Below are 15,642 nucleotides of genomic sequence, written 5' to 3'. Positions count from 1 at the left end.
AGGTGTAGCAATATGAAAGGAAGGCTAACTGAGAAGATAGTTTTTGTGTGTGGTAAATGCTCAGGAGCAATAAACACTGAAAATGTGTAGAAAACAGCTTCTGTCACATGACAGGGGGAAAAACTAGATGTAGCCAATAGCTTCTGTTACCTAGGTAACCAAGTCAGTAGCAGGGGTGGATGCTTAGCGAACGTAACTGCTAGAATAAGAATAGCCTGGGCAAAGTTCAGAGAGTTCCTACTTCTGTTGGTGACAAAGGGCCTCTCACTCAGAGTGAAAGGTAGACTGTATGATGTATGTGTGTGAACAGCCATGCTACATGGCAGTGAAACATGGGCCGTGACTGCTGAGGGCATGTGTAAGCTTGCAACAAATAAAGCTAGTATGCTCCGGTGAATGTGTAATGTTAGTGTACATACATGACAGAGTGTAAGCACCCTGAGAGAAAAGATGGACATAAGAAGCATCAGATGTGGTGTGCAAGAGAGATAACTGCATTGGTATGGTCATGTGCTACATGTTGATGAGGACAGCTGGGTGAAAATGTGTCACACTCTATCAGTAGAGGGAACCTGTGGAAGAAGGAGACCCAAGAAGACCTGGCATGAGGTGGTGAAGCACGAACTTCGAACATTGGGCCTCACTGAGGTGATGATGAGGGACTGAGACCTTTGGAGATATGCTGTGCTTGAGAAGACCCGGCAAGCCAAGAGAGACTGTAACCGTAATCTATGCCAGTGCAGCATAACCGGCCCCTTTAAGTGCACCCTTGAAGCATTGGAAGCTTGGAGAAGACAGTAGAATTGACACGAAGCACACCCTCTCTTGGACACAAGACCACTATATCACATCACGCTTTGAAGGCTATGCATTTGACATCCAGGAAGAAGAAATTACCACAAAGTACCTGGTGAACAAGAGAGACAGTGACGCTCTTATAATCCCAAGCTGCAACCGCATGTGTAGGCTATGTCATGTTTCTGTGGAAGACATCACGCATGTGATTAGCAGCTGTCCTAAAATGCCGCTAAAACAATTTACAATGCCATCTGCAATAAAGACTGTCCTAAAATAAACTTTGAAAATCCCTGTTATGGAATGTATTCATAAACACCATCTCAAGGAATACTCATGGAATATTCCAATCAAAATTTCTGTCAAATATAAACATAACAGAAGGGCAAAGGTATGTACCGTCATGGAGTTTAGCTGCCCTGTAGATATAAATATCTCTTTGAAAATCAAAGAAAAAGAGGATATCTATGGACAACTGCTTCGAAACCTCCAGCTTCTATATCCAGACTATGAATTCATATACCAATAATAATTGGAACACTAGGTTTTCTTAGTAAATGCTTAAAGGAGAATCTGGATAAACTGGGATTTTCAGAAAGAGAAATTGACCGACTAATTTGTACATTACAATTGCAATCTGTGAGTGGAACAGTAAAAATATGCAAGGCCTTTTGAAGTTCCAAATGTGAATTTGTCTATGTTAACTACATCTCAAAGATGGAGCCTTGTATCTTTGTTGGAAACCGGCCCCCCATCCTCAATGGAAGATTTATAATAATTCTAAAAATACAAGAGACATACATATTATGCTAATATTGGTGCCAAGCAGTGTTTAGGCATAAGCGAGCATTACTTTAACTAAAATATGTTTGTGACACATTTTCATATATTCAAATGGGAAGCAAATTTCTTACTATATAGCCACAGCTGGAACCAGACCAGCATTGATCTAGCAGACAATGCATCCCAACCATGACCATCTAGTTGACATATATATATATTCTGAAATAAACTATCTACTGTGCTTTATCATTTGTGTGATTAGGGAAAAATTGGCTGCTATTTCTTGTAGACCATGTGAACTTGTACATACACTTGTACATTCCTGTTGCACTGCAGAGCTGAATTTAGAGTGACTCAGCCAGGGTATGCAACATCGTGGGGGGCACTGGCCCCCTTGTCAGTACTTGCAAAAGAAATAATAGCAATAAGGTCATTGCAAAGAAGATATTTCCATATTTGAAGTGGTATTTAAAGTTGGGTGCTTAAAATGCCGAGGTATCAAATACATATAAATAAATGGAAACTCTGTGTGGACTTGTGTGCATGTGTGGGTGTGCTTGTGTGCATTTATGTATCCGTGTATGAATATCCATGAATGTGTGTGTGTGTGTATCCTGTTCGGCTGAGAAGAAAAGTCTTTGGTCAACATTGTAAATTTAATCTGCTAAAAGCGAGAGAGATAACAGCAGGAGTGGCTGTGTGAAAAGTAGCTTGCTTATCGACCACATAGTTCTGGGTTCAGTCCCAATGTGTGGCAGCTTGGGCAAGTGTCTTCTACTATGGCCTCGGGCCGACCAAAGACTTGTGAGTAGATTTGGTAGACGGAAACTGAAAGAAGCCCGTCGTGTATATATATATATATATATATATATATATATATATACATATATATTTATATATGTATGTATGTATGTATATATGTATATATATATATGTGTATGTATGTATGTCTGTTTGTGTGTTTGTCCCCCCAACATTGCTTGACAACCAATGCTGGTGTTTTTACGTTCTTGTAACTTAGCGGTTCGGCGGCAAAAGGGGTCAATAGAATAAGTATGAGACTTACGAAAAATAAGTCCTGGGGTCGATTTGCTCGACTAAAGGTGGTGCAACTGACTGGTCGCAGTGAAATGACTGAAACAAAAGAATAAAAGAATAAAAGAATAAAAGAATATATATATATATATATATATATATATATGTATGAATATGGCTCCGGGTTCAGTCCCACTGTATGGCACCTTGAGCAAGTATCTTCTGCTGTAGCCTCGGCTGTTCAAAGCCTTGTGAATGGAAACTGAAAGGCCGTTGTATATATGTACACGCACACACACACGCATATGTGTATTTGTGTGTCTATATTTCCCCCCACCCCACAAACATCGCTTGACAACCGATACTGGTGTGTGTACGTCCCTGTAACTTAGTACTAGGCTTACAAAGAATAAGCCCTGAACTCAATTTCCTCTATTAAAGATGGTGCTCCAGCATGGCTGCAGTCAAATGACTGAAACAAGTAAAAGAATATAAGAATATATATAAAGAAATGAAATTAGAGTTATGATAATATCTTTACTCGACAGCTGTTTCGGGAAGGCAGGAGTTATGTAATATTCAAAATTTTCAGGTGGTATATATGAAACATGATGAGTAAGCAACTGGTGACTATCTCAATGAGGCTAAAACAGTAAATCTGACTCCCTTCTTCAAATGGAGATTGGCAAAAGCAAAGCCTTTTTGTATATATTTGTTGTGAATTATGAATAATCTGCTACTCCTGGCTTCTTTAGACAACTGCTGAGTGAACACATAACTGAACTACTTTTATATTTTCCCTTTATTTTTACTGTAGTATATATTGTACCTCATTCATCTGTGGCATACAAACATTTACAAGATTGAGGTGCCCCACTAACTCCAAAACATCTCATTCTCTGTTTTCACTGATGTCACCCTACCACCAAATCATCTCCTTTACCATCAAAGAATTCATTTTCCCCTCATTTTTACCCCCACCACTTCCAACTTCATTGTCTGTACTCCATGTACCCCTACCATTTACCTCCATTTAGTAAAACCTACAGACTCAACACCCTCCCGTTTCTACCTGCAGCTGAATCCCTAAATACCTCGACTGTGTCCTCCCATCTGTAGTGTCTTCACTCCACTCACACATACATGACACCTACCATGCTTTTCACTTGGTCCCTCCAGACTTCTTTTCACTCTTCACATTAAATCCTTATACACTATTAACCCTCACAATGAAGGCCTCCTTGCATTAAAATACTTTCTCGATGTTTGTCCTGATCCTCAACTTCACACCTCAAGTCTCTGCATTGCTGAAAATGTCCTCTCCCTAAATTGCTTCTTGTTTGCATGTGAACTTTACCATCATGTCTTGGGAGTGGCCATTGGAATGAGAATGGCTCCCTATATTGAGGCCCAAATATTCTCTCAGTTTACTGGTCCCACTTCTGAGCTATATAGTCGTTACATTGACGACTGCATTAGTACGGCCTCCCACTCCCGCGAACATCCTCACACCTCTCTCTTTTCCATCCAATCCTCCATCCCACCCTCAAATTCTCTTGTTCTATCTCCAAATTTTTCGATTTTTCTGGTACCATCCACCACACCACTTTTACCCCCTCCATCCACAAAAAACCCCTCTGATTCACATTCTTCTCTCCCCCACCCCACACACACCAAACTGTCCATCCCTTACTCTTATTTCTTCCGGCTGCATCGGCTCTCTAGTAACGACCATCACTTCAAGACAATACCAATTCATGGCTCCCCACTTCACCCAACAAAGAAACCCACTTCGCCTTTCTCCAAACCATCTTCACGGTTGGCTGTTTCCAGGCTCTCTCTTCACATCCGTTTCACCCTTACTTGCTTCCTTTTCTAGCTCACCCTTACCCCCTCCAGTGCATCATTCCACATGTTACCCCTCCATAATCTACATGGCTTTCTGGTCCGTAGCTTCTTCCCCATACTTGGCTCTTTCCTTTACTCTCTCACATGTTGTCACTCCTGACCCAACCTCTCCAACATCACTATTCCACCACGGGCCCTTCTCACATCACCGATTCATTCACCCCCAGCGATTTACTGTACTCTCTGTCATTCCCTGTACCTTGATCAAACTGGCCGCTGCTCAGCCCACCAGTTCGCTGAACATCTCCAGGACATTAGACTCGGCAATGGTGCCCCAGTGTTGCATTATTCCCGCTTGACCAGTCATTCCCTTCTGCATCTCTCTATGTTCAGACCCTGCCGTACCAAGAGGCCACCTGGGCTCCCACCTCCATCGAGAGCAAACTTTTATTTTCGCTCTCCATTCCTCAGTCCCCCAGGGTTTCAATTCTCCATCCCCTACAACACACACCAACATCAACTAGCTTCACACACACGTACATGCGACCTTACACACACATCGGCAGAAGCACAGAATATTCACAAACATATCAACTGCACAGAGAAAACACTTTATCTAACAACATACGCACACCAACTGAAAACAAGGACATGCTCATACACATGCATACACAAACACACACACACACACACACACACACACGCGCGATGTTCACATATAATACACACGCACACATCAGTATTACACGCACACAGAATGACTCACACAAGAACATACACACGTGTTCACACTACTCCTACAAGCTATACACATACGCATTAACAGCTGCACATCTGATAGTCACACACATAGACAATCTCACACATTCTCACACACATGCTCTCATAATACACAGACGCTCAAATAGGCTTCATACTCACACACACATATACCACGCCCACCACCAAATTATCTTTACATACTCATACATGCGTGTCTGGAATTGTATTTTGACAGCAGGGTAGGGTCTTTAGGCATCATGCAATGCCCCCCTCCTACTTTAAGAAGTTGTATAACTTTCAACATCAAAGTTTGGAAGAAATCCTTCCAGGATCTTCCAGCCGTAGATTGCAGCATACATTTCCTGCCTTCATTGCAGGGTGTGTAGTCTGAACCACTTGAATCTTTCCCAAGTAGCTAATTCGATGCATTGACATTATCTTCTTTGAGTAGCTTTGCTAACTGCTCTGTGTTCTGCTCTTCATTTCACACTGTCTGCTGACCAGAGTTGGAAGCAGTATTCAAGACGGCTTAGGGCAAATATCTTCCAGGGAACCACCATGGCTTCCCCACTCTCTCTCTCGTTCTGTAAGCTTTAAGAATGCATCCAGTCAGTCGCCTGAATCTCATTGCCAACTTAGTAATAGGCAGATGGAAGGATGCCCCCACTACTCCTGATGTTTATAAATTAAGAACCCTAACATTTGCTATCTATATATACCAGTCTGTCTAATTGTGGCCCTTTCATTCTGTCACTCTCCACTACATTTCCAGATGCAGAAAAATCGACAGACAGCATGCAGCGAACTTGCCATGAGAAGTGAAAGCTCCAACGTTTGGACATGGTCCTTCTTCAGGACGCAAAAAAAAAAAGAGGTGAAAGGAGAGAAATGAGTAGGACAAAGGAGAATTTTACATCCGGTAAGTTTTTAAAAAATGGCTGCAGCTAATAAGGAAGACAGAACCAGGTGAGTTTCATCGAGAAACAAGAAGTGTCTGGGGGTAAGAAGGAAGAAGGAAAGAGTAATGGAGTGAGGAGAAAGATGTAAGGTTGAGAGGGAGATGAAGGATAAAGAGAAGGATAAAGAGAAGGATAAGAGAGAGGAAATGGAGGATGAGAAAGGTTTATAGAATTCAAAGGTGTTGGGAGTTGAAGGGAGATCTTTTCATTTAAACCTTTCGATGACATGGTGCCAAGTTCAAATATGAAATGTTGTTCTCTCTGTTTTGTTGAGAATGTGAAACAGTGGTGCGATCCACCTCAACAAAACAGGCCATTCCGTCATCCACTTATGAATGTGTGGCATTGCTGTACACATTCCCAAAGAAACTGAAAGAAAAAACGTTCCATATTCAAACTTGGCACCCCCGTCAATGACAGGATTAAATGAATATTTTTCCTACGACTCCAAAGCTTCCCCTTAATTCTACAAAACCTTTCTTCTCTTTCGACTCCCCTCCCACCTCACTCATTTTCCTTCATTTCTCTTCTTTCAGTTTTTTCCTGAAACAACTGGTAACTGGAGATGGAAAATGGATTGTTTACAATAAAGTGATAAAAAGATCCTGGAATTTGTGGGAGGATCTTCCAACACAGCTTCCAAAGAAGATCATTCATTTAAAAAACAAAAAAAAAACTCATGCTTTGTGGGATATAAGAAGCGAAGAGAAGAAGAAGAAGAAAATGGTCATTTCGATATTTATTGGCAAACCAACCAAGCGAGGCCGTGTGTGTGTGTGGAAGAAAAGAAAACCATTTTCTAAGAGGAAAGGATGCTCTCCAAAGAAATCCTCTTTTACATAAACTCTTATTTAAATCACTGTGGATAAATCCCAGCAATAGTAATCTTCTCAGGCTCTCCAATATTTGACAATTCTATCAAGAGAAAGAATCGGGGCCAGAAGTGGGGCTAAAAATAATAATCATACATTTTAGATATATTCTTTTTAGTTTTTATAACATAAATGTGTTTCTGAGGGAAAATATTGGGAAAAAAAAAAACATCAAAAGATTATTTGAGAAAAAAAGAAGACAAGGAGGGTGGTGTGCTAGAAACAACAGCCTAATCTCCCTTAAATCACATACTTTCTTCCTCGACCCCTTTACAAAACATTTTACCAACAAATTTCTTTGTAATCGTAATCTACATCGTTTGAAAGTTATTTCTATAAAATTTCATTCAAAAATATCCATTCTCCTCAAATTTATGAGGGGGCAAAATGTCGGGGGTTTGTGTGAATTTTGTGAAACTCCTTTCCGCAACCCTTCAGAAAATGTTTTTCCAATAAATCCTTACAAATACTCAATCTACAGGATCTAAGCGATTATTTGTTGAAAGTTTCATTAAAAAATATCCATTTTCCCGCAAGTTATGAGGAAACAAAGTCGATGGGGGTATATATCTGTAGTTATGGCGAATTTGGTTTCTCACAACTTTCACAAAATGAAATATTTTTTAATGAAATTTTCTACAAATATTCTTCAGATGGTTTAGATTCCGATTAAATCGGAATTCATTGTGAAAACCGTTTGTCCCTGGGTGGGAAAAGTAGTTTTAGAAAATTCACAAGATTCGCCTTTTGTCATGAAAGAAGAAAAAAAAAAGGTTTTTTCCAATAAATCCCCATATTAATCGGAATCTACACCATCTGAAGCATATTTGTAGGAAATTCCATGAAGAATATCCATTTTTCTGCAAGTTCTTAGGGAAGAAGCATATACACCATAAAGGAACATTTATACACATGTATATTGATATATACCCACATATACACACACGTCTTTGCAATGTTTTTTAAACACATAAAACTCATAGATGCATACTTTTATAATATATTACACTTAAACCGCCCCAGGACAATATTTTTAGAGTTCTTTCTTAAAGTGTCCTTCACTTTTTTTGTGAAAAAACGATACACATTTCAGAGTATCTGGCTGTTATTTCTAGCATGATGTTAGACCATCTATAGGAGAATATTTGACATGGATGCTTTGTAAATTGTCCTTCGATTTTTATTTGTGATAAAACAAAGATGTGAAGGTTTTGGTGGCTGTTTCTAGCATGAAATGAGACCTTATAGAGGCGAATTTCATTTCTAAATGCTTCTTAACTGTCCTTCAAATTTATATAAAAAATAAAGTGAATTTGAAGTGACTTGGTTTCTATTTCTAGCATGGAAAATGACCAGCTATGGGAAAGCTTTTAATAAATGCTTCTTAAAGTGTCCTATTTTGTATGAACCCCAACAGCAACAACAACAACAACAACAACAATCTTATTATTAAACGTTAAAAACTGTCAGATGCAGACTGCACACACGACCGTGATGGTGGTGGTGGTGGGAGTAGGTGGTGGTGGTTGTAGTGGGAGTAGTCGGTGGTGATGATGATGATGGTGGTGGTGGGAGTAGTCAGCGGCGGTGGTGGTTGTGGTGATGATGATGATGGTGGTGGCAATCGGCGGCGGTGGTGGTAGCGGGGGAGGGGTTGTGGTTGTGGTGTTTCTCGTTTGTTGTTGTTGTTGTTGCTTTCGGTCGTCTGCTTTTTAATGGAGAATCAATGACAGGAAAGTCGCTGGTTTGCCACCAGACATACATTATACATACATGCGCGCATATATATAATATATATATACATAATATATATATATATATATATATATATATATATACACACACACACACACACAAACATGCATATTTAAACACACACATGTATATACATATACACACAAACGTATATATATAATACACACAAACATATATACATACATACACACACATATATATAATATATATACATAATATATATATATATATATATATATATATATATATATATATATATATATATACACACACACAAAGAGAGTGTGTTGAGGAATGTTACAACACTGATTGTTAGTGTGTAGAATGCAATGTATGCGATGCGGGTTCGATTCCCGGCTGAAGGAATTTACAATAATAATAAGAAGAAGAAAGAATAGGATTGAAGTTTAATATTTCTGGAAATATTTATTTGTTAAAATGAAAGGAAGCAAAAGATTGACGTCCAGGAATAATTCCAAAAACCATCAAAGAATATTCTGAAACATCCAAACCAAGAACTTCACAGACTTCATTTTCATCTTTCCTGATGAGTAAATATTTTGGATTATCTTTTAATCCCAGGATTTCTTCATCTTCAGGTGTTTCCTCTTCAATATGTCGAGGTATTTCATAAATATTGTTGTTTGTATCTGTTATATAAACACATTCACCAATTATGGTTAAATGAGGTCTTCCAATATAATATTCCACATCATAATCTATTATTTCTTCTATTCTTATTCCCCTCACAAAAGACTTTTCCCTGAACCATTCCACTAAAGACCAATCATCCCACCTTCCAAACACCTCCTCCATCTCCCTCCTCAAAACAACAACATCACCAAAAGATGTGACCCCCACACCATCCACCCCTTCCTCTCCCTCCAACCTTCCCTTTCTCCTCATCTTCCCCCTACACACTTCATCTTCAAATTCCCCATCTTCAATATCAACCACATCCACATAATAAGAGTCAAAGATGTTAGAGTCTCTGCAAATGTAATAAACCTTGTTGTTCCTCCATATTCTTTTGTATTTCTTGTCTCTCTCTTCTTGAGTTATGTCTCTAATATAATGACCACCACACACGAATTGATTGTCGTTGTATTTATAAATCCTGTTGTAGTACTTCTCAGTTCTGATGGTCTTTAAACGATGGAGATCCCTGTTGAAGACCCTCATTTCCTTCCCAAAGGCGACAATGAAACATTCGTCTGTCCACCGACATATGTCCAGTGGTTCTTCTTCTTCTTGTTCATGTTGAAGTATGTCCGCTGTTGTTGTTGTTGTTCTGATTAATGTGAGACTTTCTCGAAATATCAACACACTCACATTCTCATCTAACTTAATTAGTTTACTGTTCCGGTCCCTAATGTCCCTATAATCATAATTAACAGGTTCCTCGAATGCAGGAATGGAAAAAGGGACCATTGCTGTTCTATATGGAAGTCTCCTCACTGATATTTCATCAATTCCTGAATTATTAATCTCCACTATGTAATTACCACATCTCACCTTTAATCTACCTTTACTAATTATTTCACCTGATTCACCTCTTCTTCCTCCATCTCCATCTCTTCCTCTGTATTCCAGATGTAATGAAAGGGAAACAAAGACCAGAATCAAAATTTAATAAAGACACAGATTCCAGAATGTTCATTTGGTCCCCATCAATCTTTATGCGATGACATTCAATCAATTCAATATGTTGACACCAGTAAATACCCACCACTTTTCTCCATATTACACCATAAGGGACGAGACTTGACCAAGCTTTAGATTTCTTCAAATCTTTTCCATTCAGTTGAAATATTTCTTTTCTTTTAGGAACCGTGGCCATTACGTGCTTTCCTTGTGTAAAACACACACCACCAACTAAACTTGCCACATTTCCGTGACATAACAGCTCCCCGTCTTCATCAAATATTTTAACATTTCCATTATTGGCTTTTTCACACACAACTGTCTTTCCTTCTTCAGAAATATCAAAATCTTTTACTTGAACAGCAAATTCGTCTGTTTGTAAACGAGCAACCGGGAAGCTTTCTCGATTCACCATAAACAACCCTTCAACATACAATTCATTCCCCGTTACCCTCCAGGGGCTTCCAACAAACCTTGGTCCTTTATAGTCTATACTGTAGAAATTTACTTCATCTTTATAAATTCTATGATTTAAAAATATTCTCTTGTATTCCCCATCCTGGGTCAAACACAAAATGTTTTGATATCCGGCTAAAACTGAATATTTCTCCCAATCACCATGAATGTACAAAAAACTGTCATCAATTGTCATCCTGTCATCACTAGAATAACACTCCTTGTAGTGACTGACTGAATGTAAATATTGACCATCACTGTTGAAGAAAATAATGAATCTCATGTTGGTGACAATGATGACATCTTCAGCAGTAACTTTAATATCCCAGATGTCATTTTCATCATAGTTTCCATATTTGTCTCTCATTATTAATGGTTGAGGTATGTCTATTTGTTTTATTTCCTTCACACTCAAAAGTTTTTCATTAATATCAACAAAATACAAATGACTTCCATCTCTCATTTTACTAAAAACCATTTGATTGTTTGATAAAGAAGCCAGACATTCATATTTATTTCTCGTTTGGTAAATTACCAACGACAATGGAAATTCCACTTTTAATGTCAACAGTTGGGATTTATCATCATCATCATCATCATCATAATCCCTATACGTAATGACCAGTGTGTTTGACTGCCATCGACACATTTTAATAAATCCATTAAATTTCCATTTGATTGAATCCAAAAGTTGACCATCCAATGTGAATATCTTAATGTTTCTATTCCTCCTGTCACATCCTGCAATCAGATTATTTTCAGTTATAACCAAACGATTAATCTCCACTGGTTCTTTGTCTGCCAAATGTTGAGGGAGAGGAATACATCTGGCTTTATCAGAAACTGTCAGATCCTGTAGATATAAAGTACAAGACAACATTTCACTGAGAGAAATGTTTCTGGAAAATACATCTACCAGGTCGATATAATAATTAAGTTGATTATTTGTAACGAGATCATTAACCAACAAATTATGATCATTTATAGCAAACATACGGCTGCTGTCTACAAGATACACAAACATTTGGTCAATAGATCCACCGTAGAGATTGGGGTGACGTTTCACTTGGGACATTAAAACACTGGGAACCATCTGTCGTCCGCCATGACCACCACCACCTATTGTAGTGTTATACTGAAATGCTTTTCCCCTAGTAACAATTAATAGCTTTTGTGTTTCCTTGTCTATTGATAATGATTTCACAAAAAAAGGGATATTAATTGTCTTAATTGTTTCAACTTGATTATAATAATTGATGGCTAAAATATCTAAATGTGATGGTTTATCACAATAACAAACAATTTCACCTTCACCCATCTTACACACCTGTACATAAGGCTGCCTTAATGATACACTTCTCACTGTCTTTGATAGGTTTCCGATGACCCTTAATTGTTTCTGTAGGGGTAATGTGACACCTATTTGATTAGAATCCCATCGACATATATCTGTAGCTGTAGACGGCAGAGATAATCTCGACACAATGTCTCCTTCATTAGAAATGTATAACAAGCAATCATGGTTGATGTCGGACACCACCAACTGTCCATTTGCCAGATTACATATTTCGCCAATGACAAGTTTTTTGTCATTCTCCTTTTCTTTGAGTCGTAAATTTAGATTTCTGATATAAGGATTTTTCAGGTGTAAACAACAGCCAGACGGCCGGTCCTGATACTTGTAAAGAAGGACCCTGTTGAGTTGAGTGTCCGGTAGATAAACAGTCCCTTGGAAAACAGCAATGTGAGGGTGAACAGGGAAAGGCAGTTGCCACTGCCATTTCATTTCTCCATATATATCATAACATATCAGAATAGAGTGTCTCTTGAAGAGGACATAAAAATGAACATTATCAGAGTAGATGTGATGAGGGTAGCCATAGAATGGAAGGTATTTTTGAAAAAGTTCTTCAGCACATGTGGAATAAAATACCATTTTATTTTCCCTTCCATCTACGACTACAAAATTAATTGGAGTTGCAGCAATGGTGACATTAGAATGTCCCAGAGAAATTCTTTCTGTAATGTCAACTTTATCTTCGTTGATCAATAGGATATGGACCTCAATTTTGTTTTCAGTGGTGGTCACAGCTAAACACTTATTTGATACAATATGACATATTCTCCTGTAATCAGTGTGGACCTTTATTAAAGGGCTTTTGCTTAGTTCAGGACAGGTGATATACTGAAGTTCTTTCTTTTCATGATAAAACACTAAAATTCTGTTTGAGTTGAGTCTACAAAAGCAAGAAGGAATCTCAAGGAAAGTTGAATTATTTTGGTTAATTATTTCCTCATTATCAGTGAATAATTTAGCTTTATTATTCTTATAGGTTATTAATATAGAAGATGTAGACAAAGGTAGAATATTAGTAATATTGTTGCAATCCTCAATATCAATATAGTCTTTTAAACTGGGGGTATGTTGCTGGTGGTTGTGTGACAGTTTGGGCCAAATGTCTTCATTTATTTGAATGGCATGTGGTTTGCCAAAATAATCTGTTACCAAAATGGTATCTTTACCAACAGAAATAGAGCGGCATTTCCTGCCAATGTCCCTCTTTGTCACACCACCTTTAGCTGAAATCCTGTAAATAATTTGTCCCTGGAGGACATAGATATAGCTTTGGTAGAGAGAGATTTTACTTGGGAGGGGCAGAGAATGGGTCTCTACCTCCCATAACTGTTGGCCATCCATATTGTAACAGATTACTCTGTTAATACTGGAAAATGTAATTAAAAGTATATTGTGGACCCCTACAGCAATATCTGTAGGTATTTCTTTGGTAATGAATTGGTTTATAATTCTATTACTCTCCCAATCAATTTGGTAAACTGTCTTACCAAACATTTCTACACCTACAAGTGTAGAATGTTCCAAGTAACTCACCATATACAACCCCAACTGTATCCCTTTAATCTCGAAAGTTGTGGGACTGATAATGAGAATCATTTCTCGGAAGGGGAGGGTCGCTAGAACCATGTCTTGACCAATTCTGGTGAAACTGGTGACAGAAGATGGACAATGGACATCATTTCTGTCACCGTCTCTTGTCACACAACATACTGTCATACAATGGTGGGAATAGGTTACCACTCCCCCCCTGTATTACAATAATATTGGATATTATCATGCTTTTGTCTGATTCTTCTCCAGATTCTTCAATCTTTGCTTCTCTGGTCACAACTGGGCAAAGAGGCCGAAATTTTGTGGTTATTTTTGGTGGTTCAATGGTTTTGTGTTTGTCTTGTAAAATATTTCTCTGTAAATAGTGTTCCAGGAAGAATTCTAGTTTTCCAAAACTAATAAATTCTTGATTGAAATCGTATTCCTTAATGTCTTTCTGCAAAATTTGTATTCTTTGTGTAAAATCTTTTAGAAAAATACTTTCATCCATTCCTATATTTTTTAAAAAAGTACATATTTTTTCACGAAAATTTTTCAACAAATTAATTTTGTCTTCATATGCATTTGATCTTTTATAAAATGTATGTTTGTCCAAAATATTTCGTCTTCCCATTATTTCCTTCTTTTCATGTTCTCCTTTTTGTCTTTTTTGTTTTGTTGTTGACTGAGATGAAGCTTGTTCCTCTGACATTTCTCTCCTTGAACCATCATCTCTGTCATATTTATTGTCAACTCCTTCTTCATACCTTTTTGTTGTTGAGTCCCTCAAAGCCCTTTTCCAAGGGATACGTGTTCTTAAAGTATTTTCTCTTTGCACTTCCATAGTGAATCTGTAATGAAATATAAGGAAAACGTTTAGCTTTGTGGAAATATTCAAGTTTCAGGGAGATGATGTTTACTTCAATATTTGAAAAACACAAACAAAACATTTCTGTATTTCTGTCAGTGAATTAATCTTGGCTAATTAATATTTAAACAACTTTCTGTTGTAATAAAAATGATTAGAAATAAACATCTGATTACAATCTATTTTAAGATGTATTAATAAGTTTCATTAATTACATGGAGTCTAAATATTAGCAATAATTATATTCACTGGAAATGATATTTGCTCTCAGCATCACAAAGTAATAGTCATGAGTGGCTTAGATTTATTTAACGATAATTAGTCAAGGAGATTCCCCTGCTCCAAAAGTACTCAATAACGAGACACTCCATGCTGTAGAGAAAATTAACTTTAATTAGTATACATGCTATATTATGTCCCAACACACAGCAATCATGTTCAAACTTCGTTAACACGGAACAATTAGGAAAACATAGACTTTATGTTTCATAGACATTTGTCAGACACAAGACAGACTGAACATTTTGCTAGTTAGATGGAATATAAGTATTACTAATGATTATATGTACTGGAAATGATGGGACTGTCATGGTTGGCTTGGTTTCCATCATATTTACCTGGAGTAAGAGATATCAATAAAGCTGGAGATGAAACTGGTTCTTAACCTGACAAATGCTGTAAATCTCTCAACATTCCAATATAATCCACACAATTATCATACACAACATTGATTAACTTGGAAAGCTTATCAAAAGATGGGCTTCCATATAATCACACTGATACACAGCATGTTGAGAGGATCGTTATTATTTGTTCCTGATTGAGATAATAAAGATTGGTTAATGAATAAGCTTAATTAACGAAAGGTAGGTTCATCTAAATTATATTCAATATAAGGGACAATGTTTGGATAGCAATGAGAAAGATGTGTTTGTATGAAAAAGGGGTTTGGCAGGGGAAGTGTGTTTTGTTTTGTGT

General features: G+C 37.6%; 4 protein-coding genes and 1 long non-coding RNA gene across 5 annotated transcripts in view; 1 reads left to right on the top strand and 4 right to left on the bottom strand.

Moving 5' to 3' along the window:
- LOC149130513 (uncharacterized) overlaps positions 1–15,642 on the bottom strand; it is a 193,239-nt gene that overhangs the window by 127,152 nt on the left and 50,445 nt on the right. The window lies entirely within an intron of this gene.
- Positions 1–15,642, bottom strand: part of LOC149130515 (uncharacterized) — a 125,438-nt gene that overhangs the window by 77,058 nt on the left and 32,738 nt on the right.
- The window catches only part of LOC149130516 (uncharacterized), a 55,238-nt gene that overhangs the window by 22,949 nt on the left and 16,647 nt on the right, over positions 1–15,642 (bottom strand). The window lies entirely within an intron of this gene.
- LOC149130518 (uncharacterized) lies at positions 2,792–8,376 on the top strand. The gene is made up of 2 exons (XR_016238726.1): positions 2,792–6,142; positions 6,719–8,376. It is a non-coding gene; the product is annotated as an uncharacterized LOC149130518 (long non-coding RNA).
- Positions 9,210–10,372, bottom strand: LOC149130517 (uncharacterized). The gene has a single exon (XM_089343788.1). It carries the CDS (start codon positions 10,238–10,240, stop codon positions 9,236–9,238), a length of 1,005 nt encoding a protein of 334 aa, XP_089199914.1. The 5' UTR covers positions 10,241–10,372; the 3' UTR covers positions 9,210–9,235.

Source organism: Octopus bimaculoides, chromosome 28, assembly GCF_046866305.1.
Source record: "Octopus bimaculoides isolate indiv1 chromosome 28, ASM4686630v1, whole genome shotgun sequence".
Classification (NCBI taxonomy): Eukaryota; Metazoa; Mollusca; class Cephalopoda; order Octopoda; family Octopodidae; genus Octopus; species Octopus bimaculoides.
Note: the sequence above shows the minus strand (reverse complement) of the source record. Positions and strands in the feature narration are given on the sequence as shown.

Excerpts from the sequence above, each read along its gene's own strand:
- LOC149130517 (XM_089343788.1), bottom strand. The coding sequence starts at position 10,240 with ATGGTCCCTTTTTCCATTCCTGCATTCGAGGAACCTGTTAATTATGAT.